Genomic DNA, 27,854 nt, shown 5'->3' on the forward strand with positions numbered 1-27,854 from the left:
AGCCGCAGCACAAACGTCCAACGGTAAAGTCAGTGTCCACAGTCCACATTCCTAAAGACGTATCAAATAAGTTACAAGAATAATCTGCAACACTTGAATTAAAATTAAGAAACAAAAATCTTGAGCTCACGTCTCTATTCAATAATTTAACAGCAAATGCTAAATTACCATTAGCTGCTAATTTAGCGATTTAGTTTCACACATCCTGGATGCTGAGGTGAGTGGAGCGTCTTTATAGTGCAGCGAGAGATGATAGCTAAGGTCATAAGTGGATCGTTGTTGTGATATTTGTGTTTCAACTGTGTGGGTTTTGAAGCAAACGTTTGGGGTATTGATGGTGTGTGTTGAGTTTTCAAATTCTCCAAAACAAATACAGCAGCCTGCCTTAGTTTGGAATCAAATTATTTATACTTCAGCGTCCAAAACACACAGCAAGGCGATGCTGTGGTGTTATTTTTTGCTTTTTTCCATGGCGTGTCTTCCTACAGTATTGAACGAAATGAGATGGAGTCGTTATATTGAAGCCGTTATATTGAAGCCGTTATATTGAAGCCGTTCGGTTAAACTGATTTGATAAGCATAAGCTGTGAAGAATATATTTTATATGTGAATTTGGGTTTGAAATTTTTTTTTTTATAAATACTAATGCAATCCTAATTGTGAAGTGGTTGAGTATTTTCCATACTCACCAAGCAAATTAAATGAATTCTGTTGTAACAGTTTAAATTCTCCAGGTCTTTTTCTATCCCGATCACATGTGACACTTTTTGAGCAGTAAACAAACTCACCAAAAAGCCCACTACCCATTTACAAGGCATCCAATTAAGCTAGCAGAAACTCACTCTGGATGGAGGTAACTTCCTCTTCAAACACACAAACTGAACCATTTCTGGCCTTCTTTAGGTTTTTGCCAACAGGGTTGATGCTCTTCAAAATACGATGCTCTCCTGATGGTTCTGTTTCTCCATCCTGCTGACCTCTGGTTTAATCCAAACGACATGAACACAGATCGCCGGTCACAAACATACTATACAACAGGGTAACAAGAAAGGCAAAAAAATGCTGTTTTCTTATCTTTTGAAAAACCAGAATACCACAAGAAAATCAAAAATACAAAGACTAAATTTTTGAAATTGCTGAAACTTTAACAGCAGCACTTCACCTGTATTTATCTTATAAAATGATCCGACTGTTACAACAGCACACACTTTAAAACCATACAGGCCAGCGGCTGAGCTGCAACTCTCCTCAAAGTAAATCATTTTACTTCTTTTCCTCATGAAGCGATGTATATCATATCACAGCCTATGTCTAAGAAGCAGAAAAGCTTGACAGGAAGTTGAGGATGCAAAACGTATGTTGGCAGACAGAAGAGCAAACACGTCTGATTTATTATTATTTAAACACAACGGTTAAAACAAACTAAACAAAGTGCAGCTTTGGAAGGACAGGTCAGGAGACGGTGTAGCGCCTCAGCGAGGAGGAAGTGAGTCGCCTGGAGAGAAGAAGTGGGAGGGTGAGACCAGAAAAACGGAGAAGCAGATGAAGGTAGAAGGGACGTCCGGCTCAACCGGCGCACGCCCATCCCCCACCGTGCGCTGCCAGGTCAGAGCCAGCAGCAGCAGCAGGCTGGGGTCTAATATTAAACTGCACAACTCTGATGGAGTGAGTAAACACAACCTTCTGAGTGAGCATGTGTGCACTGCAGCCAGCGACTCTAACCTGCCTATTAGCGCACGGCAGGGGGGGCGGATGGCCTTCTGTCTGACACACAGCGTGGGTGGGATGGTTCCCCACACAAGCAGAACGTGATCGACCTTCAGGTGAATTAATTTATGAATCATAATGAGGTTATGATGCTGCAAAGTAAACAAGTTTTGTATATTAAGACAAATGAAATAGTGTGCAAGACCCTGAAAGTGGATACTTCAGGGTCTGTTAAAGGAATTATATGTTTTTGGGGGTTTTCCCAAAATTGTTATCCCCAAAAATTGCTGACCTTTTTATTGAGCACCAGCTGCAGTTGTGCAATGAAGCTTTTAACTTGCTAAGGGCTTGTAAAATTTTATTCAACCTGAAAATTTTCTCCTAGTTTACGCATAAATTAAGACCTTTATCAAGAGTCAGTTGAGAACGAATCATGCAAAGAAGCCGTAGGAATCAGTTTAGTCTTGAGAAAATAAAAGAAGTTATTGCTCACGAAGCAGGAGAAGGACATAAATAGCGACAGCATTTTCAAGTGTCGCAAATTGGAGTATCAACAAGAAATCGGAAGAGCCTTGCAGAGGTAGGAAGATTTGTCTCTCGAGAGTCCAGAATAACTGCCGACGCTCATCCAAGCTGGAAATTAAAATATCAATAGACTCTTAATTTATATCGAGACTCCTGCAGAGACTGGAATCTTTCTTCAAGTCAGATTGAAGGATAGCAACAACAGCCTGGAGAGAGATTATGCAAACTGGAAGAATGTCCTTTGGTTAGATGAGACCTACTGAAACGTTGCTTGTGTTTTGAAGGAAAAAATACAAATCTGCAGAACATCGTCTTCCTTGTGAAACATGGCTGTGATTCCTGTGAGGCTGTACTTGGGATCATAAAAAAAAACATGCAGATTTTATAGCTTTTCATAAAAGAGCAGGTTGGTGTGGGTAGCTTTTCTTTCTCTTAATAAATGAAATCTTCAATTGGAAAACTCCTTACTTAATTTACTCAGTCTATCTTTGTATAACATTCAAATAAACGTGATGATTTGAAATGGAAGAAATCTGTAAAGGGGCAAATCCTAAACATTGTATTTCACATCTCTAGATGTCGTAGCTGATTTGATCAAATATTCTTAACTACCTCCAGCTGCTCTTGATGGAATAGACAAGAACTGGTTAACACTGTAAGAAGATGCAAAACCGAAGCATCTTCTAACCCCAGGCTGTGACTGGGTGACCTTTAGGCTGTAAATTAAAATCCCAATAAACACAAAATATGAATTAAACGACTGGATGTTCCATGCAATTCGACATGACGTAATCTGCCTTTCATCCCTTCATCTCTGTGAATCCACCCGTAAGCAAAGTGATGAGGAGGAAGAGGCGGATTAAATGATGATGAGAGACGATCTCTGACAATTTCTGTCACACACACACTCTTCACGTCGCGCCTCGGGACTGAATGCGAGTGTGAGCGAATATAAACTCTCTGTGACTCAGAAGAGATGTGTGTTTTTTAATAATTACACCACACACCAACAGGGGGAGAAGCAGAGAGGGGAGATTGCTGCAAAGGAGGTGGGAGAGCTTTCCCTCTCATTCACAAAGATTTGATTATCCCTCTTTGAACATCACAACACACACACACATTTGTGTTGATCGGCCTGCCTATGGATGCCTCAGCATGCCGAATTATGACTCATAAACTAGGCTGCTATCAGCCAAAATGAGCCGTTTTCATCCGAACAGAGGGCAGGCACGTGTACACACACACACACACACACACACACACCCACACACCTGCCGCCGGATGCAGGATAATGTGAAGCATCCTTCTCTATTTTTGGGTATGCCAGGCTGATTTCGGACAAATGTGGCTGATGTTCCTCACAGGTGTGTTGTAGCTTCAGATTCATGCCCAGGTGTCACAGAGAAAGCACAGAAATAGAACATCTGACACAGTTTGGCCTAATTATCTTTCACAAACAGTTCTTTATGAACAACAGTAAAACTAAAAGTGTTTAAAGTTTTAAATGTTTTAAGTGTTTTTAAAATGTTTAAGAGTGCTGTGTGGGAGACGGAGATGACAATTTTCCTGAGGGATCTATCTACACAGCTAGCTAACTTGATAGGTAGCTATGTTCTATCTAGCTAGATAGAAGCTAGCTATTGATCTATCTAAATTAACAGCTATGTTTTGTGAGTCATTATATCACCTCCCTGATTGAACATTGAGTTAATATTTTTTCAATTAATATTCAATATGTCAAATGTATAATGTTTGACGCAAAACTTTGCATCTCGGAGTGAGAAATCTGATATGGTGAATATCAAGACAAACAGCATTATTTCCTGCAATTATTGTTCATATTTTGCCACGTACTAACCACAAATTTTGATTATATTGGTATTTTATGTGATAAACACTAAGTAGAACATAATGTTGTTTGTTCATTAACAGTCAAACATCTGAGGGGTGTTGATCTCATCGGATTTTATTTATGGATATCATGGGGAGGACAGAATACAAATGAGTGTCAGACTTTTCTTTTTTTTTTTTTTTTTTGCTTAATCCCCGCCATCCCAGTCATCCTACTGCAATAACTTCTATTTACAGCCGCTTACCTCCAGCCCAGAGCCTGTCAGCAGCGGCTTTAACCCGCCTGGTAGAAACGTTAAGGAGAAGCAGAGCGAACAGTCAGCAGGTGGTACCGGGGCTTTGAGCTGCATCGCAACTTGAGGGGACAGTCTTTTATTGTGTCTTATATCAGGATATCCGATATAAAGACAGACATTCTTTATATCTGTCAGTGGGACCGACTCAGACTGCCTGTAGAGAACCGGGCATTTAGCAGCCTGATTAAGTTAAAGTCAGAAGTTTTCTCTGCAGCCAAAGTGTTTCTGTGTTTAGGGGCGGAGGCAGGTTTTTTTCCCGTTGCAAGGACTATTACAAAAATAAATAGAAACACCTTTTCTAACTTCATCATTTTTATTCACTAACCAGTGTATAAAAAATATTCTTGCCCATAATTTGATAAAGGGTACAGATCTGCCCCCCCCTCGTCCTCACCATGGACCCCGTGTCTGAACAACATGGAGGCTCTGAGAGTCTGAGGGCAGCCAGAATAGTTTATTTTTGCTAAATTATTATATTTAGCTAAATATTATTGCTGAGGGGTGTAAGCAGGCCTCCTGACATACAAATTTTTAAAAAAGAAAAAAAAAATTGAAAAAAAAGAAAAATTAAAAAGGGCACTAGAGCATAAGGATAGAAAGGGGAAGGGACTCAAGCCCCCTTCACCTCCCCAACCCCTCTGCATGTGCCTGTGTTTATTTATGAGGATGTACAGGTGTTGTCCAAGTGTGCCATTCAAAGTCTCCATTTGCCATCTCCAAATGGCACACTTGGACAACACCTGATATACAAATTTCAAATGACTCTAACTCCTCAGTGCTTCAACATACAGTCATCAATGAGGCTCTAATGAAAGATAATGACCAGAGGAATCCTCTGGTAGACACAACATTACTGATAGAGGAAATGACTTAGAATTATATAAATAAAATAGCATATCTGGAGGGGAGTCAGAGGGGAGTTAGCGTAAAGTCAGACCTCCTCCCCCTTCTTGCAATACACTGTCCGTTTGTCCACCACATCCGTCCGCCCCCCTACACAACAGTACGCTAAGGAGGCCGGGTCCTGACCTGGAGGACATTCCTGACTCGGAGTCAGGTCCTGACCTGGAGGACGGTCCTGACTCGAAGTCAGGTCCTCACTCGTAGGCAGGTCCTGACTCGGAGGATGTTCCTGACCCAGAGTCAGGTCCTCACTCGGAGGACGGTCCTACCTCTCAGAGGCCAAACTAAGACTGGACAAAACTCAACATTTGTTTCACTCTTAGAGGGTTCTTGAGTCTGAGCATTGTCTGAATTATCTCCACAACAGAAAGCTTGTTGAATGTACTTCCATGCCTTTCTGAGATAGTCTTGTGGTGAAAGATTAATTTTCCTAGGACGTGCCAGGGTTCTTTTGAAACACTGTATAACCTTGTAAATAACTATTGGGTTGTCATTTTTTATCATCTTAAACAGCAGTTCTCTAACTAAATCCTCATTGCCTGAGAGAAGTTGAAAGATATCTCCGCAGAGTTTTCTTTCCATCTTGTCAAAAAAGACAAGTTGAAGGCAACCTGACTTGGAGGCAGTCCTGACCCAGAGTCAGGTCCTGACCCGGAGGACGGTCCTGACTCTGAGTCAGGACCATCTCTGGGAACTAATTCCCAGAGTTATGGAGCAAGATTTTTCTGGACAGGTACAGGGTGCTTCATTTTGTAAGCAGCATATCTAGGTCTATGACTGGACTTATTCATCAATTGCCAAATAATTTTTTCCACCATATTTCTTCTTTCCTCTTCGGTTCCATGTTTGAAATCCATCTCTTTCACGTCCCTCAAAAATTGTTCAGGGTCCATGCCTGCCTCATGCCTCCCTGGTGAGGTATTCCGGGCACATCCCACCGGGAGGAGGCCTCAGGGAAGACCCAGGACACGCTGGAGGGACTATGTCTCTCGGCTGGCCTGGGAACGCCTTGGGGTTCCCCCAGAGGAGCTGGAAGAAGTGGCTGGGGAGAGGGAAGTCTGGGCCTCCCTTCTGAAGCTGCTGCGAACATTTCACTAAAGTACCAGAACCATGCCTGTTTTTGTGCACAGCTCTCTTAAGCTCTTCAGTGTAGTTTATGCCTCCGACCCTGCAGATCCAGTTCTGCTCAGACCTCCTACCATTGGGTTCAGTTCTTCAGTCCGCTCGGTTTGTAAGCCTATCCCCGGCACACTGTCTCTGTGCCACGGCATCGGCTACCGGCATATGTGGATCCCCAACCTGCTCGGCCACGACTCCCTGAACGAGGCCCAGCAGCAGTCGACTGCCTGGCTGCCGGCTACTTCACTGGTATTTGTGCATCTCTACAGAGCGCAGGCCGGGCTGTCTTTCAGAACAGGTCCGATATCAATTCAGCAAACACTTACCAATTATGGTCGCTGGGCAGTAGGTCACACACACACAGATACCACCAACTGCTTCCGTCAATACGCATCAAGCACCACCATTGAAACCGGCTCAATACATTTCACTCTTTGCTTTTAGAGTTTCATGAAACCGTCCAGAATGAAACCAGTTGGGGGCATCGACAATGAGAGGAGGCCACCGCAGGAGAAGCACGGCTAAATAAAACAGAACGCAGTTTTTATCTTGGTTATTTAAAAAAGAAACAGATCTGAAAACCATTGTGCGACACTTTGTCGATATATATACTAACTTGTGAAAGACAAGGCATGCAATAAGGTATAAAGTCAGAGTCATATTAAGCAGCAAAACACTGTATAATGCTGACATATACACCGAAAAAAGGCCCAACGCCTCAAACTAACAGCTCCTTGTGTTCGGCTCAAACTGAACAGGATTTCAGATGACCCACATGAAGCTGTGGTTTGTTTGGCGGCGCAGTCGGTGTTGCCACCTAGAGAACACCTGCATGTAGTACAGACTGCCATAAATCACAGCAGCCTGCTGCACGGAGAAACAATTAGCAATTTGTTGATGGGTTTTATCAATGCATTCTGCCACAACCGGCCCCTTTTGGGAATATTCAAATTGAAAATGAGTTTGACACCCCTGGTACAGACAACGGATGGATGAATTATTTTCCTTTCACTTCCTACTTATGAGTTTTCTAAAATGTGAGAAAATTCAAGAGGCGTGGATATTTCTCGCGAGGAATATGATACTTCATCCATGACCTTTAGCCTTCACAGTTTAGACTCGGGACAAGAATTCAGAAATACGCCTTTGCACGACTAAACACCAATTAAACAGTTCCGTCCTTCAATTCCACACCTCATGGTGGCGACTCCTTCGCAGCTACGCTCTTCAGCCCCACCCAACGTCCGTGCAGCAGCACTGCAGCTGATTGGGTGGAGAATTTGGCTCCCAGTTATATTCCAGCTGATAGGTTCCCATTGGCAACCAGTAAACCCAGCGCTTGCATCCCAGAGACAGAGGTGTCTCCGTGCACGTAGGAGTATACTCCGAGCTGATTGGCTGCCAGCCTAGGAGGTGTGTAAAGAGTCCATGCATGCGCATATGATGTTTTTTTTTTTTTTTTTTTAGTTGATTAGAAGCGCTGGCGACTGCTTCTGCAAAGCCATGAAATGAAAATGGGCGTGCATGTAAGCAATCCCAGAGCAATCTGCACGTGCTGACTGATTTCCACGATATTAATCGGTTTCTGTGTGCAGACAGCCTCCACGTGACACACAACAACAGCTGATCTAATAAAAAAAATAATAGTAATATTTAAAAAGAAAAAATAACCTCCAGCTTGTTGCCGTTTTCTGTTGGCTAAAAGGTCGACGTGCTGGTCAATAAACTCCGGTGATGCACCTGTGGCGATGCGGAGACAGGCCTCCGAATAAACCGCACATATATTTCCGCACAGATTTCATCTGATTTATGTTGCCAAACAATCTAAACAATATTTGATGTCTGTGCAGTTGAATTGTAACTCCTTACCTCATCTTCCGCCGCTGTCCGACTGATTTACGTTCCTCTGTTTCAAGTTATTTGAGTCTTTATTTTCGCCTCTAAAAAAAAAATAAAATAAAATAAAAAAAATTGTAGTAATAATGATGAAAAACGATCCGGATCCAACAACGGCCCCACGTCTGGTTGTTTTGAACAGAAGCCGAGAAGAGGAGCGCAGTGTGTGCACAGATGTTGGAGGATGTCAGGGTGTGGGGAGGGGGGTGGGGGGGAAGCGGCTCTGCGCGGATCTCCACGGGTTTTCTCCTAGAAATGACGGCTCATGGCGCGGGCGTGTGTCAGGAGGCTGCTCGGTCGGTGGGAGCCATTTCTCAGAGGGAGGCGCGCCGCTTTCCCAGAGACAAGGAGCCGGGCGGAGTGGCGGACAGCGGCTTCTGAGGTGCCATCTTTCCCTGCCTCCGACCGCTGCGGGAGGGAGGCTGGATGGAGAGGGGAGGGTGAGGGTGTGGTGAAGTGGTGGTGGTGGGTAGGGGAGCAAAAGGAGCTCAGCGTCTGAAATATTCATGGCAGGGTGGGTTTGTGTTGCACGGAAGCGCCCTCTCTCCGCCGACGGAGGAACTGCATGAAAGCGGTGGCGCCGCCAATAGGTGGTAAAGGGGGCATGCTAGTCCTCCTTGGCTAGATAATCATATTATAAAAATATTAATTTCAGTATATTTAAAATAATAAATTGGTTTCAGCATTTATTTATTTTTAAATAGAAATATATATTTACATGTAATGCTGTCGTATCCTGCCAGTGCATTAGGCTGGCAGTCGCCTTTGTGGAAACACCAAAGTCGATGTCTTTTATGTTTTTTATTTGTTGTTGTTGTGAATTATGCGTCTTTGTTTTTGTATGTCTATGTGGACCATGAGTCTATTGACTCAATCAATCATATTTATTAAATATTTTTTAGATTTTTATCTCTAGATCAGGATTCTAAGTTTGTTCACATTTTCTTTCTCTTCTTCCCATCTTTCTTTCTAACTTGATATACTTCAAGGATGAATTATAAACTTCTTACTAAAGCCAATGCAGGACAGGTTTACTCTTCATATGTCTGTTTGAAAAAGTGCGATTTTCACTTTTGCTAACAGATTAAAATTTTCTGTTGGTGGGAAACTCTTTCTCCTTTACTCGTCCTTTGCTTTCATTCGGCTGAGCATATGTAACTTTGTATAACTTCCAAAGGACATATCGGCTTGTTCAGCTGGCTATTGTACTGAACAGTCCTGCTTTAAAAGTCATCAGATATGCATTGAGAGGCTTTTCTTTTCTGTTTAAGAAGTTGAGTCACTTTGACACATTTTAATCAGGCTCTCTATGAGACACCTCACACAGAGACCAACACTTTTTATTGTCTTTTCTGAGTGAGAACAGACATTTTCAGGTGGAAACTAACATCAAACACGCGGAAAAAAAGACATTGGCGCACACAGATAATCCAGTCGTCTTGACAATAAATTGTTTCCTCGTGTACGTCACTGAGAGTGCTCTCATGGAGGAGGCAGAAGTTCAGGAAAACGATGCACAGATCAAAGCACATGAGCAGTGAAGCTATCGCTAGGATGTGGTATGCAGGGAAACTAAAGGCAGAAAAATGTTCAAAAGAAATAAACATAAATCACAATACTTGATGTGGTTAGATGGGATAGTTACAGGTAAGTGGTTTGGTGAGCCTCTTTAGGAGTTTTATGAATTCAGTTGCAGGGAGATTGCCATAAAATTAGTCGCAGATTTTGAAAACTGAAATCTCTAACCAGCGTGAACTTCTTTCAAGACGAGTGAGGAGTGTCCGTCTGCGTCAGTAGCAAATCTGAAAGTACTGGCTGGGCGACTTGACCGGGCTGATGTAGCTGGACATTTCCTGCGCTGAGCTCTGTCCCGTTACGGTTTTCTGGAGGTTCAAGGTGAAGGACGGGGTTGACCTCTTCTTTTGCGACTGGCCGCCCCTTTTGGTCAGCGGGGGCCCGGGGCCGGCCACAGGCCCCCTGTAGGCGGGCACCGCAGACGCCGACTTGGCCTCCTCAGAAGACCCAGTCTTTCTTGCGAGAGGGCTCAGATAGATCTGCATAGTCACTAAGTGAAGTGGTGAAATGTGGCGAGGAGGCCCAGAGAACGGACAGAGGTTTGGGATGAAAAAGAAGGAGTTCCAGGGGATGAAAGAGAGAAAATGGGGAAGAAGAGAGACAGAAATGGATGCAAGAAATGGGGTGATGGTGCACACAGTTATGGTATGATGTGACCAAAAAAATGAAAAACAAAAAGAAAAGCTCACACACAGTTCTGTTGACTACGACGTTTTCTTCTAAACTAAAGTCTTTTTGCTCCAAGAGACAAAGCCTACCTTTGCAATGTGTCACCCGCCTTGTTCCTGCACCAAAACGCCACAAAAAACAGAAACGTCGTTAATTCTGTGACATGTCTTTTGAGTCAATTCTTCTTCTATTTGTCCATCGGCGCTGTCATTTTATTGACATTTCTTTTTTTCCTGATCAGATAGTCAAGTGTTTTCTTACCTACGCTCACAGCAGGCTCACTGGATTGGTTGCTTCTGGTGTTTTTAACATAGAAAAAACGAGGAATAGAAGAGAAAATTAGGGAAAAGAACTGAGAATATCAGAAAAAAAAACTGATTGAAGATTGTCTCACAGACACGTATGTTATAGAAAGAGACAACAAGAACAAATTTAAGAAGAGGGAAGAAAATGGTGGGCAGAAAACGATGCAAAGTTTCCTAAATAGTTTTTTCAAGAAACAATGTATCCTTTTCCTCCCTTTTCACAATTGAACGCTACTTTGACTTGGTCTAAAATCCTAACAAAATGCACTGAGGTTTCTGGGTGCAACCTGACAAAGTATAGGAAAGTTTAAGTATTGCGCACGTTTAAGTGCAAAGACATATTTGGCTGCAACTCAAATTACATGACCTCACAACGACTGATACTCTCTTACTCTTCAGGAACTTTCTTGCAGACCGAGGCTGCGGACGCGGGCCGCGGCTTGGTGATCTTACACGGACTGTCCTTCACACCGCTGGAGAGAACAGAAAGAAAAGTCCATCAGAAAAGAAGTGACGTGAAATCCCAAGAAGAGGGGATGAAATCAATTTGTGGTTGCTAATAAGTTTTTTTTCTCCCTCTCTTTTTTTCTTCCATCATAATTAGACACTAAAAGCCTTAATTGAGTGGAGATTTACCTCTCTCTGTGTAATTATTCCAGAACAGCACAGATACAGCGACAGCAGATTAAGGTACCGCGGAGAGAGGCCATCAGGCTTTTCTGACTAACACTATCTAATGTCAGTATCGCTTGAAAGGTAATTGAGAGGAAGAGGTTGCTGCTTGGAATTAAAGGCCAGGGTAGGGGATAATCACCGAGCCTCCGTGTGCGGTGTCTCTGAGATAATGAAGGGTGTCTGCTGATTGCACCTTCCATAATGAAGAACGAAGCCTCACTCTGATTGGGGCGCTTTCGAATCAGTTATGTATGTTGCAGCTTCCTCTCTCTGCTCTAATTGTGTTCATCATCTGCATCATGCAGCTCTGAAGGGGAGGAAATGAGCAGCTTTACCTCAGTGGTGGCGGCGCGGGGCTGTAATTCCTCGCCGTGGCGCTGGAGGGCACTGTGGAGCTCTTTTTGAGGGAAGCGGAGCTGGAAGTCGACATGGTTCTGGGGGGCAAAGCCAGGGAGACGGGCCTGGCTGCGGAGACACGGACACACAATTATTCATCACAGGTCATCAGTGACGAGTAATTATTCACTTTTCGATTTCAAATTAAAAGGTGAATAGTCTGCAGGTATGAATAGCATGTAAAAACAGAAATTTAGAAGAGACCTCAAGTGCAAATGTACAACATAAAAAAAATGATACAGTACACTTCTTAAAAATGAGTGATGAAAAGAAATTTGCAACTGAGAAAAATGTTACAACATGTCCATGTGTATTTTGTGCATAAAAAAGAACAAGAAATGACAACAAAAAAAAAAGTGAAAAAACATCTCTAGTGTGTCATATTTCAAAAATGATGCCTGGATAAGTTTGGCAAACATAAGTCGATTGATTTAAATGTGAATTAGTTTCAGTTTTCAACTTTCTCCCAATTAGTTACAATCATTACTATTGATTATCAGTGTTTATTGCAGCAGCATAGAGAAACATTGTTTTAGAGAAACAATAGAACTTTGCTCAAACTTTAATACTATTTCTACCATGATCTAGTTACAAATACAGACAAAAGTACACATGTTTGCCTCAACATGTATAAACGTCAGCACTTTCGGCACTTTCAGCACTGCACAGGAGGTAAAGAGATGTTGTGTCATATTGTATGTATGGTATGTAGGTTTAAACATTGGTCCTGAACTGCTCCATTGTTTTGGATGAGCAGGGCAATTTGGGGCTTTTATGGAGAGAGGGTCTTAAAGAGACAGGAGTTGAAGTCATGGGTTTTCAATAGTGGACACTTAATATTTCAGGCATGTTTAAAAAAAAAAAAAAAGCAGGGAAGAAACACATTCTTTAATCATGAGAAAATGTAGGAATCTTTTTAAAATGGGTTTAATTGCTTGCAAATACATGCTTTAAAAACTAGATCTCTGTGCGGTTCAGTCCCACAACAGTTTGTCAATTTCTGACAACCTTTAGAGCCTTCATCTTAAAGACCAAACACATGTCTCTGCTCACCTTTGGCGCCCGGTGTTTTCCTTCCTGCAGCGGCGGCGGCAGCGGCAGCTGCCTGGTGCTCTTCAGAAATGTTGAGCCTCTTGAGGACGTCAGCCAGCGCCAACTTCAGCAGCTGGATCTCATCCTCCTGCATCTGCATCCTCTGCTCCAGGTAGGTGAGCCGGTCGGCCACGTCCAGGCCGCTGGCTGCCGAGCTGCGGTCGTCTGAGAGGGACCAAGGGAAATCAGGAAGATGAATGCAAGATTGCACGTCCAGAGAGTGTGCAATCTTTAAACTGACTGAATGAGATTCACGCATTTTCCATCATTTGTTATGTCTCGCATAGCAAGACAAGAGAACGACTGCATTAGAAAGAACATTTGAAAGCATGCAAAACGTCTGTTTAACCAAAATAAAAATCAAACTTGCAGAATTTATCCTGGAGACTTTACCAAATGACTTTTCCAAAAAAGATCCATAAGGCGTAAAATCCCTCAATTCAAAATGTCTGTTTGACTAAAATCTGGACAATGATGTCACAAAACATTTGGACCTTAGCGCTGTCAACACTCAGCAGCACGGAAGCAACAATAACATCAAGCATCAAGCAAAATCTCTTTCCGTCGCTGACATTTTTCTGCTACAAATTCCTGCTCAGGTCAGAGTCGGGTACCATATGAGCTGCTGGATGCCGATGAGAAGCTGGGGTATCTCGGCTGACCGCTGGCTCTGTCCTCAACCAGCCCAGATGTCCTTCTCCTCTTCTTCTCCTCTCTCGAACAAACCCTCTCAGTCCTCTGCACTCCTCTGCCGCCCATCAGGTTTCCCTGTTGCTCCTCCATCTTATCGTTTTACCCTCTAAGGTCTCATCTCTCTCACTCCAGTCATGTGGCATTCACAGATTTCTGCGTGTACGGTTTTCAGGTTCCAGCATCCGACTTTCGCTACAGCTAAAAGGAGGGTACTGCCGTCCCGGTGCCTGGCTTACTCTAGGACTCGATGGTGATTTGGTGAGGCTTTAAGCCTCCAGCTCAGGATGTGTGTCTATGAAGGTGGGGGTTGGTAATGCTTAAAAACTAAGAAGTCACCCAATTCGACCTGAATTGTCCCTGCCCTTGAATACACAGATTTGCATGAGTCTGATTGTGTGTGGTTGTGTGTGTGTATGGTGTGTGTGTATGGGAGTGGAGAGTACAATGTTAATCCCAATCCCAAAGTTAATCTCTTTGACCCCGCCCACACAGATAATCCCATGTCACTATATGAGGGAGGGGCAAAGTAGAAGCATCGGAGCTGGACCTGAAGCTACATTGAGGGATGTAAACAACTTGAGATTTCACATCACAAAGGTTTTTGAAACATTGCGTGGTCATGAAGGGGAGCAACATAAACATTTAGAGCATGTTCTTATTGATTTGGGTAAAAAAAAAAAAAGAACCACAGTTCCTTTTTCAATTATCTGAATCAGAGCTAAGTTTTATCTACAGCTGCTAAACAGCAGCAAATCCACTTTGTCACCAAAGTTCTCAAACTTTGGAACAAAGACCACCTGGTGCTTGGGGTGGTGATTTACAAGATATTTTTCTTATTAATTATTTGCAAACTAAGTACATCTAAATTGTGAAGAGGACAACGTGGTGATCAAACCCAAATTAACTGTATTCCAGTAGTCTGAAGAGCACTCAGGTGGGCCAATTGTCCTGTGATCACACCAACTACTACAATGGTCCCCCCAGTATCCATTAGGCTTAGTAGCTGACAAATAGTTAAAATTCATAAATGTCTTAATAGCTCAGACACCAAATATACACACAGTGGAAGCGGAGTTAGCACAGCTGCTGAATGTAAAATCTTCAGTCTCTTATATTTCCCGGATACAGCCAATCAGCACCACGAAAAAATGATTGGCGCTCCTGGATTGGCTGCTTTGCAAACGCCAGCTGGTAGCAGCCAGGCAGCTTTGCACCACGCATTTTCGTTCAAACATTTAAAAATATGCGCTACAACACAGGTGCAGGCTTCTAACAGGTGAATCTGAGCAGCAAATATGTGATACAGAATCATAGCAATTTATGTCTCCAGTGTAAATTAATTATTATTATTATTATTATTATTATTATTATTATTATTATTATTATTATTAATCTGTACCGCACCTAAGACAAAGTTTTATAATATCCATCCATCCATTTTCTTCCGCTTATCCGGGGGGGGGCAGCAGCTTCAGAAGGGAGGCCCAGACTTCCCTCTCCCCAGCCAACTCCTCCAGCTCCTCCGGGGGAACCCCAAGGCGCTTTACGAAGCTTTATAATATCAGCTTCGTAAAACGTGAATCTTTCAGTCAATTAACTAAAAAATATCAGCTTGTCAACATTAATGTAACGCAGGCTTGTAGTAAGAATATTTTCTTGGTAGTTTTTGAAAAATGTTTGTATTTACCAAGGTGGTACTTGTATAAAAAAGTTTGACATTATTAAACAGAAAGTTTAGTTTGATAAAAACTACGTAATTCGGTCAGCGACGCCCTGAAGGTTGTTAGCCAAAGTAGCTATTTGATGTTTAAACAGAAAGCTGAATATTAAAACTAAAATAAATAATTGGATACATATTTACAGTAAATGGATAAAACTTCAGATTATTTTAAGAGTGCATGCGTACAACTGTATTAAAGAGATAAATGTTAATTAAATAAAAAACAAAGTTAGTTAAACAGCTAGCTAAAGTTGTTAGCTAAAAATCCGCTAAGATTTCAAGTTTAAAGCAAACATCTAAACTTTGACAAAGTGATACAAGTGGATTTTTTTAAACCAATAAATAATGTGTACATAAAAAATAACACTAGGAATAGCACAATAACACCTGAATAAAGTAATGTGTGCAGAAACAGTCATGGTTCATTGCTAATTGAAGAGATTTAATTACTGTATGAATAATGAGAAATATGAAAAGATAGATGTTAGATCGTGGGATTGGGATTAGAATCCTAATTGTTAGAAGTCTTTCTATCCACCCTCTTTGTGCCTCTTTTTAGACGTAACTTTTTCCTCCCAATAATAATCTGCTGCGTTTGAGGACTTCACGTATAATTACTAAAGCATTCAGCCAGCAGTAATCTGCCTCTCACTGAGGCCTGTGATCCTCTGCTGGCCCGTGATCTCCTGTGTCTGTTCCTACCCTGGCCGTGACTTCATCCTCGTGCCGCGTCCATACTCTCCATATGGGATTGGGATTAGAATAGCACAATAATCCTGCTGCTGTAAAAGAGAATTAGCGAACCCCGAGCTCAAACTCTGCTCTATAACTCAGCAACAAATAGCATATGGTCGGGCTTCTCGGGTGCATTTCCTGCAAACGCAATGCATTTAGGAAGAGATGCATGTAAACATTTGTAGATGTGGGTTTCCTTTAAGTGAGTGTTTTAATCCCTGTTTGCAGATGGTGTCATTTAAATGACAGAACATCTGTCTTCCCACATCAGCTCTGCACAAAAACAGACGTTGTAGGCAGCTTTGCAAAAGCATCCTTCATTTATCACTTCACTGATATGCAATTTCTGGATCTTTTAAAGTCATCTCATCTGACACAATTTCTTTGGCTGGGTGTGGCACATGAGACGAGACTTATCACCAACGAATTAAATGCAGAGTATGAAAATGTCAGGAATTTTATGGTTCCTGCTGATATAAATCAATATGCAGGGAACAAATAATACGATTAACCATATTCAGAGTAGAAGTGTTCAATCCTCTCTGTTGAGGACTTGAATTTCAGGAGATTTGACCTTTTTACTTTTCACCTTTTAAAACTCATGTCATTGATTACTCCTTCTTTTATCCCTCTTAAGAATCACAACTGCAATAAACCAACATGAAAACTTCCAGCCACATGCGCGTGCAACTTTTGCAAGTATGAACACGTCGGTTATTTTGCCCTCTTTGACGATCCTAGAAACAAACCAAAGCGACTGATCTCGCGTCCTTCCACGGAGGCGCAGAGGAGGAAGGAACCAAACGTGTTTCATTTATCTGGCGGATCTGAATTCCCTCAAATCCTCTCAGTTTTTACCTGTCATGAAATCAGTGTCGCTGTGATAGCTCTCCTTCAGCGAAGGCGTCCTCAGCAGGCCCTGGGCCGTCTCCTCCATCTGCAGGTTGTGGTCGTCCAGCTCCTCCATGCTGGCGTCCTCTTCTGCTATGATTGCCTGCATGTCCCCGACTGAGGATGCGAGATTATTTTGGTCTGAACTTCCCTGGAGAGTTGATTTACCTTCCCCAGTCCAGCAGTGGTTCCCACCTCCTGCTTCCCCCCTCTCCTCACTGTCACCTAATATCCTGTAAGGAGTATGAGCACAGGGTGATGTCACTCAAAGGACAGATTAAAGACCTGCTAATCCACCTGAAGCTCAAAGGGAGGATAGGAGTGTGCAAGAGTCTTTATTTTCTTAGTAGGTGGAAAATGCTGGTGGGAACGACAAAACAAACTCTCCCATCAAGAGTTCCAGCTGCAAACACACAACTGCCGGTTCAAGGAGGCGCCGAAGGGTCCTGACCTCCGTCCTGAAGAACGGCATTCTTCCGACAGAAAAATGAAACGTGGCAGAGTGAAGCTGGAGAATCTGCTGTTGCATGCAAAGTTTACGACAAGCACACAGTCACACACTCCCCCAAAAAGAGCTTACACAAGGCCGCCATCCGGTGTGGTCAGCCTGGGCCTACTGTAAGGATGACGAGATCCAGAGATTAGGGAGCAGAATTTGATTAATTACAGTCATCAGGAGGACAATAAGCCGGATGTGGTAATTAGACTAACGGGAAAGAAACAGTGCGAGATGAAAAGCTAGATAGGCGATTAGGTTTGCCCCCCACCCTGGTGTGAGACAGGTTTTGTTTTTGTTTTTTTGTGCCTCTTTTGCAGTTTATTGGATTGATTCCTTCTCCAGCAGATGTGTCCATTTGCTGATGCGTCGAGGCTTTCTGGTCTCACAGAGGAAGTCATAAGTCATAAGAACGAATTAGAAACTTTAAATGAGAAACAAACATGTTCATCTATTGAGTTTAATCCAATAAAGTCTTCGCGTTCTAACACGCTCGCGTCTTCTCATCCGCTGTGATGAATGTCCGTTCTCCCCAGTCATCATTTCTCATCATCAGACTTCCTGATAAGTCAGCTTGCAATCTGTGGTGACAGAAAACGGTTTCGTCGGGAAATATTCCGATAGCACGAGCTTCCAATTTTGACAGTCAGACGATGGCTTACAGTTTTGCCATTCTGCTTTCAATCTTCATATGAAGGATTTAACTGTCAAAGCTTGGGATCTTTGTTTCATCAACCTTTTAAATCTCTTCACCTGTCTGCTGTGTTCCCTGATTTTCATTATTCTGAACTAATGTTCTCTGGGGGAAAAAAAACAACCCTGGGATCTTCAGAGTTTTTACACGATTTTTGTGAAAACCGTGTCTTTGTCCACTTCACAATGATTTCTTTCTTTTAGATATACCTTAATAAAACAGCAACATAAGAGACCAGACATTTTAGTCTGAACATAGAAACGTGTGTTTGGAGCCATCTCAGGCCAAAGGGTGTGTCTAGATGTGTTATTAAGTCTAATTAATGAACTGCTCAGGCTGTTCTTACTGCTCGAAAACTTGGAGGTCAGGAGAGAATTTAACAGCCATCTGGTGCCAATGTCTCACTACTGCCCTCACGTGGACATGATCATTATTACAGCTGATTGGAAGGAAACTTACCCACTTCCTGTTGATATTCACGCTGTGACCTTTGGTTCCCTTTTCTGTCTACATCCACAGTCATGTTCCGATAATTACAAATAGCAGATTTGCTTTTTCAAATAAAAGTAAATTGAATAAACTAAATACAGGTACCATTTGATCTGATCTGCCAAGTTGGCTGTAGGTTAAACAACAAGCAACATGCGATGATTAAAACAAACAAAAAAACCCCGCAGAGTCACCGTTTTCACAAAGGACTTAAATTTTATAAATATTCTCTCAACATTACATTAAATCAGTTGGGATGATATAGTCTATCAAATAAAATAAAATAAAAAAATCCAAGAAATCTTCAGAGAGCATGACAAAGTGACAGTGATCTGATACACATAACTCTTTCTACTCCAAAAATATCTAAACTGTATATCCCACATTTTCCAAATATATCAAAATATATGCCAACAATAAGCATCAATACAGGCCACAGAGAAAGCTGAATCTCACAGGTTGGTCGGGTGCTTTTGTCTAATGGAGTGAACACGCACACACACAGAAGCGCACGCACGCCCAAACACACACACACACAGACCCACACACACCCACACACCTACACGTGCACACACACACACACACACACACACACACACACACACACACACACACACACACACACACACACACACACACACACACACACATCAGCGAAGGTTACTCAGTGTTTCACATCATAGTTCGCTGAAATTTCTTATTCCTGAGTGCTCGCCCAACCTTGTTGCCATGGAAATAAGGACACAAATGTCTCCATGCAAAAAGCCTGTGGCTGATTAGGTTACTGAATGACAGCAGGCTATCTAAGTCCATGCGTTTTGCAAGGCTGGCCAGCACTTGGGAGGGAAACACATGGCTGTCTGAGCTTTCCTCGGCTGCTTTTCCAGGAAGTGCCTGCATCTGGCTGGCGAATAGATAAGGGACGTTGGTGTGACAGCATCTGTAATCTTGCTTTGCCTGACCTCTAGGGGGCAAAAAGACATCTTTATGATTAATGATTAAGCTAGCATTAGCTTAAAAGCTAATTCTCACTTAAAAGCTAAAGCTGACTTGCTAAGTGGAGTTAATGCTAGCCATCCAGCTAGCGAAAGCCAACATGATAATGATACAATTTATGCTAACGTTAGGATAATGTTTCCTCTATCCACCAATTGACCTGAACAAGACAGACAAGGGCAACCGTTTTGAAATACTGTCAGCCTACATCCAATAATACTTTCCATCTTTCGCAAGTGACCAGGGTTTCTGGTTTCAGCTTAGGACCTCAGAGGAACTTCCTGTCCCCTGTTTGTCTCGTTTTGACTACAGCTTGTCAGTGAAAGCTCAGGTGACCCTTCTCCCAAACTACACGCTAGTTCAGGATCAACGCAGAGCGGATTTGTTGAAGATCGCAAGATATGAACCGCTTCTAACATTTACAGAACCTCAGTTAGGAAAAACTCCCAACCTGTCCCGTTAAGGTCGGTCTGGTTTCGGGAACCAAATGGAGGTCCTCCAGAGCGAAGGTGCTTTCGGAGAAAATTGCTCAGGTCTCAATGAAGCTAACCTATGGTTACATTTCTGCTATTAAGATTACAAATAAACAAAAAAACTGCTTTCTACCCTGCAGCACAAATACGCAGGATCTACATAATAAGTCCCAAATAACTTAAAACTGACATCTTAATATATTCAATTGTTTTCTCCATTTAAATATACTTTAAATATAATTATTACAGATCTTGGAAGGGAAAATAATAATTTCTACACTGTGCATTGGCTGTCTGCTTGTTTAAAGATTGCCCGGTGCTGGCTGGGGTTCAGATATGTTCTCCTTATATTTCTCTTTCGTTTGGTCAAACATCGACTCTAGACCGACCTGATATCTACTGAAAAAAAAGAAAAGAAAAGCAAAGCATATACTTTGTCAAGATTTCTTAAGTTCATTCTTCAAAAATAGTAATTCTAAAAAATATATTGCATGTGCCATCTTAGCAAATCGACATAATAAAATATTCTTTAGGAGGAGGAGAAATTGTAAAGTAAGGAGAATATATAGACATATCTATTTCCTTTTTGAAGATTCCAGCGGGGTAGAGATTGGGATGTAGGGTTTGATTTAGTTTTGAGTCAGGATTGATGCGCTTCAAATAGAAGAGGGAGAGAGGAGATAAAGATGGCTTCAGAGAGTGGGGATCTTTTACAGCTGGAACTCGAACGCACGCAGACGGGGAATAAAGTTGCAGGTTTGGAGGCAATGAGAGGGCGCGTGGTTTGTAATCGGCAAAAGCTTCATCTGAAAGCCTGGGACACCCCACACCTTCAGTCCTATCACAGTGCTACGATTGCCTGCACAGCAATTCAGGCCTGAATCCCGAAGCCTCCTGCACATCTAGCCACATTAACAGTGTGGATACATACATAAATATATACCGAGTATTTATAGGACTATATGTGAGGGGAAAAAGAAAAAGGAATGACTCTAGATCCATACCGATTTCATCCAGTACGAAGAGCGTCAAGTTACAATATGGCAAACATGTCTGCCGACTCGTCTCTGCTCATCAAAACGAATAGTTTGCACAATAATGTCTACTTCGCAATAAAAACGGCAACAAATGCGCTACACTAAGCCCCGTCGCTCACATCCCGCCAACGCCTCAGCAGCTCCGATACGAAACAAAGAGGTGATCGTGTGTTTTCATGAGGGATTGGTTTTAGTGCAACAAAACGTGGGGACAAGTGCTGACGACGAGACGGAGGTTCGGGGCGCTCATCCTCTGGTTCGAACTGGACGGGCTGCGGGGGTTAAGAATCAGGCGAGAGTTGGCGACATGAAAACTGTCCTAAACACGGAGACTTGAAAGGAACTGAAATACAGCACGCTGCAAAAGTGTTTGCAAATTTTACGTCTCGTCACAACCACAAACTTAGATGTGCTTAACGCTGATTTTAAGTGGAAGACCAACACGCAGTAGAGCCAAATAAGTCAAATTTATCTCACAATAGAAATCTCAAAAGGTGACAGTTTGTATTCACCGCCCTGCAACAAACTGCTTTCAGAACACATCTGGTTGAACTGAAAGTTACCCAATCCACAAACGAAGGAAGGAAGGAAAAGTGACAAAAAAAAAAAAAAAAACATTAGCAAACATTAAGGAGTAAGTGCTCTGGTTAGATTAATTTAAAATGAAGCTTTTTAGAATATTTCAAAAACACTTTGTGTTAAAAATTGCATTATATTCACTGTTGAACACAGTAGTGGAAGCATCATAATAAGCAAAAACAATACATGCCAAAATATTTAATCTGATTTTAGTTCGTAAAAAAAACACAATTTACATGACAGCTTTTCTACTACGTGCAACTTTGTGTTGGTCTAACGCATTAAAACCTGCATAAACATTAAAATCCACGGTTGTAACACCGTGGATTTTAAGTGGGACACGCTGATTTTAAGTGATTGCTTAAGGGGAATGAATACTTTTGAGAGGTACTGTTTCTGCTTTCTGGTCTCTTATATTAAGTGCATAAAGTCAAAACATCGGTCTTCATGTGCAACCTGACATCAGCGTGGTCTCGCCATTTACCTCAAATAAGGACAACACCCTTCCTCTTCAGACGGTCGATTAACAAACTCGACTGACTGGGATTTCTTTTCTCACCCTATAAGTAATAATCATATGTTATCAGAAATACACGGTGATCTTTGCCCTCAAGCCCAATCAGTTGCTTGATGTGAAACTGTTTAATTCAGTGCCAGGAAAAAAACAACAAAAAAAAAACGCTCCACTTCCTCTAAAGCTGCTTTCTTACTTGGTTTGATTACCTAAAAGCCTCCTAAATGTCACTATATTTAACCTCAGTGAAAACACTCAACACACAAACACACACACACACACAATGTGTAGAGTCAAATCAGTGGAAAAAGGATGACACTCTCCATTAGCTGCTCTTTCACCCATGCTTGTCGAGCGGTGTTAACGTGGAGCTGACAGGACCGGACTCGCGTTTCCCTGGAAGCGCCGGAGCGGCGTGCCGGACCTTCGCTGTGCCGGCGGCTCTCAAACGGAACAAACATGATTGTTGCGCTAACGTGCTTCAGAGGGGGTAGGGAGGGGACACGGTTTTTCTGGCAGGGAAGGCGAGGTGGGGAAAAATCTGAGCGGATGGATGGAGTTTAGCTCTCTGACAGAGCTGAGATTCCCTATGACATTCTAACTTCTTGGTATGTAACTAAAGGGATCTGTGCTTCATAATGTGTACATGCAGTCACCCCGCTTTTCACACTGATCGCGAACGGGGGTTTAGGTGGAGGTCTTCAGTCTTTCAGCTGCCCCTCCTCTGCGAAGGCGGACGATTGCGACGACTGATTCAAAGGTGCGACGACAGGGGAGAAGAGACGGGGGAGAGGCTCCCGCTCTACTGCAGGTTCTTCAAGATGCGTCCGTATCGGAAGTCGTAGACGTGCCGGCAGAGGTACACCAGCTCGGGGTCGACGTCCGTGGGCACGCAGCGGTGGGAGGGAGGGGCGAAGTCAGGCCGGAAGGGCACCATGCTGGCCCTGCCAGGTGGGGCGCCTTCGGCATGCCGCTTCACCAAGGCACAAAATCTGCAAACGAAACGGTGAGACGAGACGACGTGAAAGCAAATCTGTGAGAGAGACGCCGAGATTCGACATGGAACAAATGACTCGTCAGTGTGTGTGTTTTTTTTTTTTTACTCACCGACAGTACTGGGCTAGAGGGAGAACATAGCATCTGTCTTCTATGCAGGCCACACTATTTTCATCCTGATGCCGAGAGGCGAAAATCTCATTCTGAAACCAACAGTGGGTGTTCAGCGTCACATCACCACAAGTGTTTTTTGTTTTTTTTTAATGCTGTGCCCTGAAAGATGACACGAGAAACTGCAACACTTTGCAGCAGTGAGCACAAAGGAAACTACAACTGTTCATGAGAGATTTGTTGGGGTGTCTTTTTGTTTTACCATGCTAGAAAAAAAAAAAAACACTCTAGTGAGCTCACACTGCCGCTGACTTTCACTGGAAACATTTTCAGAGAGTGAAACTGTTCCTCTCCTTGTTCTAGGGTTTCTGCAAGGCTGAGGTCGAAGAGATACCATCGTTTTTTTTTTGTTTTTTGTTTTTTTGTGGCAGTGTGGTTAAGCTGAGGAACCAAACAGCTATCGACAGTTTCAGGGCTGCCAAGGCAAAGATAATGAAGTCTCCAGCAACAGCCACTGTCCATGCTATTGTGTGTAAACAACATTCCCCCTCCATATCGCTGCTACTTGTAAAACGTATATTTATGCACACTTAAAAAAAAAAACAATATGTGCTGCATTAAGCTCGTCCTGTAACGATAGATGTATTCGTGGCCCAGAACAGGTTGCACAGCCGTCGCCGTCCCACTGGGAGAAATTAATTCCTAGCTGCAGTCTGCCGAACACCTCACCTCACAGTGTGCTCTGGGATCTCGGCCTCCCTGGGTGTGCTCAGGTCTGTAGTACCAGAAAAGGCTCATCATCAGCTCTCCTGAGGAAGACCAACACACACACACACACGTCAGATGAACACACTCTGCCGTACATTCTCGCACAGGACCGATCAAACCAGTCGGTCATCTCCACCTCTGTCTGTCAGATTTGTCTCTAAAAAACGAACCTCTTTACAGATGTGACACAGTCAGCTGATCTAAATTAAGTTATATGACTATTTAAATGTATTCACTTTTTTTTTTGTTTAGAGTTTTTTAATTACATTTTTCAAAGTGTATGAGAGTAAATGAATGGAATTTGGTGGAGCATCAAGACTAGGCAAGTCTTCTGAATAGTGCAGGTGTGCTGGGATGCAGGATGTGGAGTTCAGTGTTCAGCTGCATCAAGACTCGGTTCAGTTTCTGGTTGTTTATGCGAGTTGTTGTTCTTTTTGGCTCATGGCCTTTATATTTTTTTATCCACCGCAGCATCCTGACAGTGTAATTCTGATTAGAATAAGTCTCTGCTCTGTTTTTGTGTGATTTATAGATAACCTGCACCCTGACTTCCACCTGTCTACTTGTTTTTTTATTCTTACCCGTTTTGGGGTCCTCCCACAATGCCGATATCTTGGCAACATACGGCAGGGACTTCTTCCTGGGACCGGATCGCAGCAGTACGGTGTCTCTGATACGGATCACTTCGCCGTCCCTCTCGACTCCCTCGTAACACCTCCGCATTACGGCCTCATCTTCTCCCTGGCATTACAAACACGCAAAGTTTACTTTACAAAAGAGGAAGAAAGCGGGAAGATTTACAAACTTTTCTCCCGACAGACAAGCAACCTACCGCAACGAAGACCTCCCTCTCTGTTGGGATGCCAACAGGCCGCCAGCCATTCGTTGCACGTCTGCGGCTGATCTTCTTCTGCTTGCCGCTGCCGAGGCTTGTCACCGGGGTCGCCTGTTTCGTCAGGAGCCGGGTGTGGCCCACGGAGGAGCCGTTGGAGGCCTTTGTGCTCTGAGGGCATTCCTTAGCTAGCTTTAACATGGCCTGGGGCTGATCTCGGCCAGACAGAGGGGTCAGCAGGCGGCTTTTAGTCTGTGTGGAAGTGGGCACACTGGACAGCGGACACTGGGTGATTGGCATGGTGGGGGAAACCAGAAGGGAAGGGCTGTGGTCGCCTTGTGGGGTTGTGTAAGCCTCTGGAAAACAGCATGGAAGCACACATTTATCATCCGTCCCAGTGCTTTTTAATTTCACCTCAGAGTTTTATAGAACAGACTTAGGTGGTCTGGTCTGATCGTAATCCTAACTCAGACAATGTTAGCAAGAATAACCAACACAGAACCCAGATTAACCTAGAAATCATCAACCATGTTGGATCTTGACCGAAACCATTTATAGTACCATAGAAATTATCTGCCTCATCACAGATTTCCCCTATGTTTTGGCTCAATTGTTTGACTTTTGTATTTGCTCAGATTATTTATGTTATAATTTTGTTCAATGAGCTGAAACTTTTATGTCTGTGTGAAACTGATGATTTCCCAAATCTACCTGGCCAAGGTTTCCTCCAGAAAACTTAATCCCGGTGGTTGGGCGCTTGGCAGTCAGTCATCTAGCGGGCCCGTCGTGTGTTCGAGTTAAAAAATGTTTAAAGTTGACAGGAAATTTGAAAATATCACTTGATAATTATGTGTTATTGAAAGACTGGAAGATTAATACCTGAACACCAACTATAAAGTCTTAAAAAATGCTAACATTTAAAAAGACTTACAAAAATCAGTAATGCTAAGAATGGTGGGGGCACAAGTAAAGCCTGGTGGCCGGCCAGGCTTATAATACACCGGGGGAAACCCTGCTGGACCTATGTGGGAACACAATTACCCCTATTGTTACATCATGATAATTTGTGATTAGCCAAATTTGTTGTGTTGCTTACTAACAGGTCTTTAGATATAAAGGTAACACTTTATTTGATAGGATGTGCATAAGACTGACATGATACATTCATAAACGTGACATAACATCCGTCATGAAGGTGAAGGAGTTTTCATGAAGTGTCATTCAGTAATGGCACTTCTAATGCAAAGTTGACAATTTTAATGGACTTTTAATACAAGTTTTTATTAATAGTGCCATTATTTACTGGTTTAAACCAGGTTTAAAACGACCTAGTCAAAGTCATTGCTGCATTAAAATTAAACAGGTGATTTATGCTTGAAATCTCTTCGATGTGACTGAACTGAAACAGTTCTGGATTCAAGGAGTGGGACAAAATCCCAAAAGTCACGTAAAATTCTCACTGCCAGTTGTTGCCGTTGTTAGGCGTAGTGGGCAGATTGTTCTAGAAAACTTTTTCTCCTTAACTAATGAAATAATAATTGGAAACCTAATTCTCGCATTTTGAATGTGATCTCCTCTGAAGGCATTTAAGAGTAACAAAAAACAATCAAAACAAAGGTGGTAATCTTTCATCATGCTGTGTACATATTGGCAAAATATCAAAATCACAGTGAATGATCTTAAGAAGGCACTGACATCTACTTTATGACAAATAAAGCTGTTTTAATGCAATTTTTTTTATCCCTGAGCAGCTGAATTGGTTCAATCAATAAAACAAAGCAATCAGTTCTGACCCAGGCTCTGATAAAGACAACCTGCTGCCCAACATCATCAGCTAACAGGAGCATGGCCGTGAATTTGCTCAAGGCTCGACTTCCAACACAAACACGGCCAGTTGAAAGCATCTACAAAAAGGCTACTTTAGTTTTGAAGTGTGCTAAAATCACATCTTGATTTACTCGGTCGGAAAAAAAAAACCCCAACCTGACAGATTTAAAGAGAGCTTTTTATTACAAGACGTGGTGGAAAAAAACGTGGAAGATTTTGCCTCCAAGACAGCAGACTTGCAATTATTTTGGGCTCTCATCAACATTTCTTCCATCCATTTAATTTGATTTTTATCCATTAAAGATTTCCTGTCAGATTATTTTGATGATGTAAAAAAACAAAACAAAACAAAAAAACACTAGTATTGGGTTTAAATTTATTGTAAGTCTGAAAATTAGACATACAACTTTAAATATATGCCCAACTATTCACTCCCTTCTTTTTTAACTGGCTTGTTAACTTCTCTTCATTGGCCACAACTAACAGCAGCTTTCCTTATTTTATGGTGAACAATGTGGTCATGGTCAGAGAGGCGCAGTAGACAAAAAAAAAAAAAAAGAAGCTACAAATCTGCCAACGTTTAAAGAAAAACCTAGAAGGACTTTCAGGGATCCTGGAGAATTATGGAACAAGGCCACTTACTTCATCTTAAAAACGGAGAGCTAAAACCAAACACATAACAACAAGATATTACCTCTTTATCATACGAGCTTTATTATACTTTTCCTCCTTTTTTTGTTTTACTGCGATGTCGTTTTCTGGCACTTGACATATAATACAATCAGATATGGAAATATGGACGTTAAAGCTTGGGACCAAATTAGGCTTCCAAACTGTCAAGACCATAAGCACGCCGACAAATTAGCTATAAAAGTCAATCTTTTATAGCAGCCATCACAAAGCCCTGAATGTTGTGAGCAGAGCTGAGACTGGCTCGGTGAGCTACAGGGCCGATAATCAGACTCAATCACAGCCATTCTGTCAAGAGGACTGG

The 27,854-nt window shown here is 42.4% G+C and overlaps 3 protein-coding genes across 5 annotated transcripts in view; all 3 read right to left on the reverse strand.

Annotated features, from left to right (window-relative positions):
- The window catches only part of evlb (Enah/Vasp-like b), a 39,347-nt gene extending 30,564 nt beyond the window's left edge, over positions 1–8,783 (reverse strand). The window contains exon 1 of the mRNA XM_008398354.2: positions 8,271–8,783. Coding sequence (XP_008396576.1) covers positions 8,271–8,275 — 5 coding nt within the window. The 5' untranslated portion in view covers positions 8,276–8,783. The remainder of the gene's footprint in view (positions 1–8,270) is intronic.
- An 833-nt stretch (positions 8,784–9,616) lies between these two features.
- On the reverse strand, positions 9,617–18,390 carry LOC103457885 (uncharacterized). Of its 2 annotated transcripts, none has more exons than XM_008398348.2 (7): positions 17,016–18,390; positions 12,971–13,174; positions 11,857–11,986; positions 11,239–11,319; positions 10,803–10,837; positions 10,631–10,657; positions 9,617–10,362 (listed from the first exon to the last, which is right to left on the reverse strand). In XM_008398348.2, exons 1-7 carry the CDS (start codon positions 17,155–17,157, stop codon positions 10,088–10,090), a joined length of 894 nt encoding a protein of 297 aa, XP_008396570.1. In that variant the 5' UTR covers positions 17,158–18,390; the 3' UTR covers positions 9,617–10,087. The 2 variants fall into 2 exon arrangements, with proteins under 2 accessions (XP_008396570.1, XP_017157779.1); XM_017302290.1 differs by lacking the exon at positions 17,016–18,390 and adding an exon at positions 13,624–15,019.
- A 917-nt stretch (positions 18,391–19,307) lies between these two features.
- LOC103457884 (bromo adjacent homology domain-containing 1 protein) overlaps positions 19,308–27,854 on the reverse strand; it is a 41,319-nt gene continuing 32,772 nt past the window's right edge. For both annotated transcript variants that reach the window (XM_008398346.2, XM_008398347.2), the window contains exons 3-7: positions 25,034–25,389; positions 24,783–24,942; positions 24,163–24,242; positions 23,434–23,525; positions 19,308–23,318 (exon numbers count right to left, since the gene is read on the reverse strand). In XM_008398346.2, coding sequence (XP_008396568.1) covers positions 23,129–23,318; positions 23,434–23,525; positions 24,163–24,242; positions 24,783–24,942; positions 25,034–25,389 — 878 coding nt within the window. In that variant the 3' untranslated portion in view covers positions 19,308–23,128. The remainder of the gene's footprint in view (positions 23,319–23,433; positions 23,526–24,162; positions 24,243–24,782; positions 24,943–25,033; positions 25,390–27,854) is intronic.

The sequence above is a fragment of the Poecilia reticulata genome, linkage group LG21, assembly GCF_000633615.1.
Source record: "Poecilia reticulata strain Guanapo linkage group LG21, Guppy_female_1.0+MT, whole genome shotgun sequence".
Classification (NCBI taxonomy): domain Eukaryota; kingdom Metazoa; phylum Chordata; class Actinopteri; order Cyprinodontiformes; family Poeciliidae; genus Poecilia; species Poecilia reticulata.

Bases quoted from the DNA above. Each gene is read 5' to 3' on its own strand.
- LOC103457885 (XM_017302290.1), bottom strand. From the start codon at position 13,792: ATGGAGGAGCAACAGGGAAACCTGATGGGCGGCAGAGGAGTGCAGAGG. The intron at 11,987-12,970 runs GTGAGCAGAGAC...GTGTCTCCGCAG, and splicing joins GAAAACACCGGGCGCCAAAG to CCAGGCCCGTCTCCCTGGCT. The intron at 10,658-10,802 runs GTAAGAAAACAC...GTTTTGGTGCAG, and splicing joins TGAGCCTGCTGTGAGCGTAG to GAACAAGGCGGGTGACACAT.